Source organism: Apiospora kogelbergensis, assembly GCF_038363985.1.
Source record: "Apiospora kogelbergensis strain CBS 113332 chromosome Unknown utg000007l_segment0_segment0, whole genome shotgun sequence".
Classification (NCBI taxonomy): domain Eukaryota; kingdom Fungi; phylum Ascomycota; class Sordariomycetes; order Amphisphaeriales; family Apiosporaceae; genus Apiospora; species Apiospora kogelbergensis.
The window spans coordinates 3,224,894-3,230,962 of record NW_027117424.1 but is presented as its reverse complement, the minus strand read 5'-3'; the positions used below and the strand labels follow the sequence as shown (position 1 = coordinate 3,230,962).

At 54.3% G+C, this 6,069-nt stretch overlaps 2 protein-coding genes across 2 annotated transcripts; one reads left to right on the top strand and one right to left on the bottom strand.

Moving 5' to 3' along the window:
• Window positions 1-559: 559 nt before the first annotated feature.
• PG998_011418 (uncharacterized protein) lies at window positions 560-1,921 on the bottom strand (the record flags this gene model as incomplete). Its single annotated transcript, XM_066878234.1, has 3 exons — window positions 560-1,055; window positions 1,130-1,545; window positions 1,634-1,921. The coding sequence occupies 3 exons, from the start codon at window positions 1,919-1,921 to the stop codon at window positions 560-562; spliced, it is 1,200 nt and encodes a 399-aa protein (XP_066727288.1).
• A 1,407-nt stretch (window positions 1,922-3,328) lies between these two features.
• PG998_011417 (uncharacterized protein) lies at window positions 3,329-5,162 on the top strand (the record flags this gene model as incomplete). Its single annotated transcript, XM_066878233.1, has 4 exons — window positions 3,329-3,959; window positions 4,030-4,200; window positions 4,283-4,620; window positions 4,707-5,162. 4 exons carry the CDS (start codon window positions 3,329-3,331, stop codon window positions 5,160-5,162), a joined length of 1,596 nt encoding a protein of 531 aa, XP_066727287.1.
• Window positions 5,163-6,069: the final 907 nt, after the last annotated feature.

Genomic DNA, 6,069 nt, shown 5'->3' with positions numbered 1-6,069 from the left:
GCTGCAGATATCGGACCATCCAGCCACGGGCTCATGCAGCGAAGCCGCTTCATTTGGTTCGATGATGTAGGATTCAATTCCCGAGGTGCGAGGGTCGGGTACTTTTCTTCAACGCCCTGACAGCCTGCAATTGGAGGGTAGCAGTCGCCAAATGGAAAGGGAAGAAGCGTGTTTCGAGTTCCGAGAGATGCTCCGCACCCTGCACCCGAAGGTTAGCCGACCGGTCAATATCTTCATATGAAGACTGATACATACATGAGTGAGGATGTTGATTGGGACATTACCCGGGCAGTAGCTCGAGCGGTTGCAGACAGCAGATTAGGAACGACCAGGCAACAGGGTGGTAAGCACTACCAAATGACCCCTGCATTCTGCTTGTCATATCGAGTAGTAACCCGTGGGGGTTCGGGTGGGGGATTATCCCATCTCCCTTTCAAGTGAGCCGATCAGACTGTGGGTGGACAGGAAGTGTCTATGAAAAAGTACTCTATTCCTGTAGTTGAACGAGTATGAACGTCTAAAACTATCCACGAACGTAATCAGTGGTGCTCGTCTATGTCTAGAAGCCATCATTCCTTTTAGAACCACTTCTGCTTGTTTGCCTTGTCTCGTATGTGACATGTATGTGGTCGCTCCTACAAATGACGCCCCCAGTAAGACTAGCAGTACTCTCGCTGGAGTCCTTGCCATGCTCGCCATTTGCTGCTCTTGCTCGGTCGGTGTCGCGGGCTTGACTCGCGGTGATCGAAGTCGTGTGGCCCCCAGCGTGCGGGCCTCCGTAGACCGCGGCGGCGATGGTGTCGCGGACCTTGCTGCCCGCGCTCTTCCCGCTGGACGTGATGGGGTACTCATAAGGGAGCTCAATCCTCAAGCCCGACGTATAGCCCGTCAAGCTGTCTATGAAGCTCTTCAGGCTCGGTACGCAGGCGGTCAGAACTGACAAGTTCAGAGATACTTGGTAGTACACAATAGGATCAACGGCCAGCCATGTGATGTCGTCGCCTTGCAGGCTCTGTGGCCTCAGGATAATGCTCGGGAGCGTGATGGCGGGTACTCTGTGAGTTGGTCAGTCGCCTGGGCCCCTAACTTGATATCAAGTGTTGTCAAGCTGGGAGAAACTCGTACGCACATTGCGCGCACGCCAAAGAGCAATACCACTTGCATCTTCTTGGTCATGCTGGTTTGAACCTTCCACATCATGGCAATGGGCAAGATGCACAGCAACAAATCCGTCACAATGTCTGCAGCCCCATTGAACAGGTACATGGCTCCTTCCCAACCAGCTGACCCCGGTGTCAGCGGCTGTTGCACTGGGTGTATGGCTCTCTGCACACTCAGCCCTACGACGCCCACGAATGTACAGAGTAGTACGAGGACGAAGACGATACGGTTGGCGGTAAATAAATGGCTGTGGTGAATACCGTGGACGGGTCGTCGTCGATGCCACGGGTACCCCTGATTCGTGATGACACTGATCAAGAGGCAGACCGAGATCTTGGCGCAAGCGAGGACAAACAAGGACAGCAAATCAGCCACGAATGTCAACTATGGAACAGCAGCACTGTAATTAGCTACGAATCTCGTCGGGCGCATCACAACGAAACAAGAAATTCATATTCAGAGTCAAACACACCTTATCGAAGCGATAGAGTTGGTCTGCCGCCAACTTCGAGGCATGCAGCCCAAGCCCGTTGTTGCAGGACAGGACGACGCACGTCGTTTGTGCCACCAGCAGTACCGTGGCAACAATCAAGGCAACATCGTGGGCCTTGACGGTCGTCCAATTGAAGCGCAGAGTGTTCTTCGCAACAACGGCCATCAAGGCATAGATGAAGAATATCAAAGTCGGTACTACCACTTTCGCCGTACGGTCCTCGTCGTCGGCAGAGTACCAAGGATGGTGAAGGGGTGGTTCCTCCATAACCACGACCAAAGCTCGAGAACTAGCAAGAAGAACCCTATGTGCTAAAGAGATAAGGGAATATGGCGGAAGACCTCGTAGTTATGCGTTTCTTTTTTTCTGGACAGCCGATCTGCATATTTCCTTCTTTCTCTTATCCGTCTGTCAGTCATCACATCTTGGGTGAGACTGCCACCGAAAAAGTCGGCTGTCGGCTGTGGTGGTTCGGTGCGTTTTTCTTCGCTGCATAACGCAGGGGTGTTGCTGACATTTAATGCAACGAAAACATGGGCATGGATTGAGTGCCTATCATGCCGTCCAAGCCAGCCTGCTTCTGAGCCAGCCTGCGTTTGGGCGAGATTTTCTCTCGGTTGGGTGCGTTACCACTGTGACACAATCAATCGTCTGACAGACACGAAAAGCGCAATGGCGAGCCTCGTACGTGTCCCAATTGCTGTTGCGTATCTGCTTATGCGAGATCTATGTCTCAACCATTACCGATTCGGCTGTAGCAAACAGATCGAAATCCCGCTGTCGAAGGATGGGCATGGGGGAGTGGGCAGTAAGTGGGCAGCCGGCCCCTACCGAAGGTGTGGATAGACAGAGCGATACGATCTTCCTATAGGCCCGGGAAGCCTGTCAGTCCACTGGGCTATCTCTCCCGGCTTCCGGTGGCAGGGGTTGTGCTCACCCCCCTTGTCCATTTGTCGGGTCATCGACAAGCATTGTTGCGCACTTCTCTCCCGCCCAGAGCGCGGCCCAAACGCTTCACCGTGATGAAGGCGCTTGAGAGGCGCACTCCGAGACAATTTGGCTGCTCCTAGTATTTCTACTGCTATGGTGTCAGGTGTGGCATCTAGCCGGCCAAGATAGCGACCGACCTTCACCGCGACATGCAGGTCACCTAATGCGGGTGTGGCATTGAGCCCAATCGAGGGGGGCGAGGTTGATCAAACCCGTTAACGAATACAACGTGGTATCCCTCATTTCTCCTTCGATCCTGCGCATTCGCCTGTCGCCTGCCAGCCTGCCTTCCCTCAATTCTTTCTAGCCACCCACCCCGAGATCAAGGGATAGGCTCCTGCCAGCCTGCGCTGATACGGCCGACGGCGCCTTCCTCCCAATGAAACGGTCGTATGCCTCGGCTTCACCAAATACTGCCAATTTCAGCTCCACGAAACAGAATATGGCGCATGGGTAGTTTGGCTCGCCGGCCGCCTGAGAGCGCCAAAGTACGCCCGTCCTGGAGTGAAAGCGAGTGCAACAATACTTATGTGCCTCCCCACGCACGCCTCAAGCCCGCATATCGGCCATCCAGGTGATCAGCATCCATCCCCTCTTTCTCCTCGATTACTGGTTTAGATTCCTGCCGTTTCTGTTGTGCCGTCTTTCTTTCAATTCCCACAAACCACGTCGAATCTTGTCGCCATGCAGCAGCACGAAGACGTCGAACTGCGCGCGCGGTCCAAAGACACCAAAGCCAAAGATGACGGCGTTAGCGTCGGCGTCGACGGCAAGTCGCCGTCGCCGTCGACCTCGGGCCACCACCCCTCCATGACGACCGACAGCCAGACCCGGACCCGGCGCCTGTTCTCCATGTCGCAACTGTTCGCATTCTCTCTGACGTACATGGGGACGTGGGAGGCGTGGCACCAGAGCATCTACTCGCCCTTGTACAATGGGGGGCCCCGCGCCATCTTCTGGGGCGGCTTCCTGACCGTCGCCGGCGCGCTCGCCCAGGCCGCCTCCATCGCCGAGATGTCGTCCCTCCAGCCCGTCGCCGGTGCTCAGTACCACTGGACCTACCATCTCGCGCCCAAGAGCATGAATCGCTTTATGTGCTACGTCCAGGGCTGGGCTTCCTGGTTTGGCTATGTGTCGCTCCTGGCGGGCGTGGCCAACACGACCGCAATTCAGCTTGAAGGCATTATCCAGTTCAATCACGAAAACTACATACCAGGAGGTTGGCACACGTCCCTGCTCGTGATTGCTCTACTCGTCGTTCTGGGCGCGTTGAACATGTACGCGTTCCGACTGGTCCCTTGGATTGAATTGACAGGTTGGTTGTCGCATCTTCTACCCCTTTCTAACATGGCATTCGGAACGAAACTAAACCAGGGCCTCAACAGGTGGAGTTCTTCATGTTGCCAATTGGGTAGCCTTTATCGTCATCTTTGCCGCGATGGGACCTCGGCACGATCCGGACTTCTTGTTCCTGGACAGCACAACATCGGGCTGGGTGGATAAGCCTGTAGTATCATGGCATCTCGGCGCAGTTGCTCTGACTTGGGCTCTTACAGGTATGGGCTTAGTTGAGCCACCCCTTTCCGCCCCCTCGGGACATATCCGCACACAGACGCTGACAAAGCAACGGGACTCCAGGCTTCGACAGCGCAATCCATATGAGTGAAGAGACGAAGAAGGCCAAGTCGGCAGTGCCCCGCGCCATCTTCTGGTCCATCTTTATGAACGGCATCATGGCCATCGTTCAGATGTCGGTGTTTCTCATCTCAATGGGTCCGATCGACGTCGCCATGCAGGCGTACGTGCCCTCCTTGGCGGTTCTGTACAACACGGTGAAGTCCAAGAGCGCGGCGACTGCCGTCTGGACCATGTTCTGGTTTGTGAGCATGTCGAGCAATCTGGCATCGATCGCATCGGTGTCCCGGCTTACCTGGGCTTGGGCCAGGGATGGAGGACTCCCCATCTACTTCGCCTATGTAAGCCCCTTATTCTTCCCATGATAGCTGGCCGTGCCGCTTCCCACTTATTCTTGCGCTAACCCATCCCTCTCGTTGCTATACAGATCGACCCCAAGAGACGCGTCCCCGTCCGCGCCGTCGTCCTGTGCGTCATCCTGACAAGCCTTCTCTGCCTCCTCAACATCGGCAGCTCGACGTACGTCGTGTTCAACGCCATCACCAGCCTGTGCAGCTGGGCCCTGTACCTGAGCTACGCCATCTGTATCCTCAGCATGGTGCTGGCGCGCCTCGAGGAGGGACCGGGCCTGAAGCTGGGCGAGTGGAGCCTCGGCCGGTACGGTCTCGCCGTCAACTGCGCCGCGCTGGCCTACACGCTGTACATGATGGTCTGGCTGCCGTTCCCCTCGACCACACCCGTCGATGCGTCGACGATGAACTACTGCGCCATCATGGTCGGCTTCATCCTCGTTTTCACGTTCGCCATGTGGTTCGGCTGGGCGAGGAAGAACTGGCCGGGCCCTAACTTGACGATTCGCGACTACGTTATTGCGCATTCGTAGTGCATTCTGGTAGAAGATTACGTAGACAGGACCAAAATATGGTATATATCTAGCTAATAGTCTGCGAATCGAATAATCCCAGTTACATGTTGGTTCTATTGATATGTAGAGACAGCAACGTACCAATACGATAGACATTTCCCCAGCAACTCAATTTATCTAAAAACTCCCGTGATCTTAGTATCTCGACTGATAAAGTTATTAGGCCTTACCACTTCAGTAGGTGTTTGGGCGAGCTTTTAGTACACAAGTCAACGAAGGCGATTGGCTAGGCTCACATCTGAGTTGGTAGGTCGCTTTCTGCTACCCTTGTTTATTTACTGGAATGTCTGCAATGGTCGTGGTCAGGCGCTTCTTCTAGGTAGATTCCTCATACGCTGAATTTGCGACAGAACCCCCATACTCTGCATTTGTGGAAGAATTTCCATCCTCTGAGCTTGCAGAAGATGTAGAATCATGGTCACCTAAGATTTATTATTGCCAGTCTTGCTCCTCCAAGGGCGTACAGACTCCAAGCCTCATCCGGACCTCTCGGATTCTTTCTCGCAATGGAACGTTCTCAGACCGTATCTGTTCAAGAGCATGAACCGCTCTTTTTTGTAATTCGGAAGGGACGCGGGTATGCTTTAGAACGTACCTAGGATTCTTTGACGCTCCGAAGGAACTTTTTAGTTCGTTCTCCGCGAGACGTACTAGGGATAGGAAGTCCTCTTCCACGTCTTTTCCTTTTCCCAGGGCAAAAACATTTGCCATGAATAGCGTTGAAGCGATGTGTAAAGTGTCATGTTGTCGGAGTAGGTTCAAGTCGACTGAGGCGATGAGTTGACCTTGATCGAAACTCAGCGGAGCCGTTTCCCGTAGCCCAGGTAGCCAGCCTGTTTGGGGAGGGTTCTCTGGTTGCCAGTTG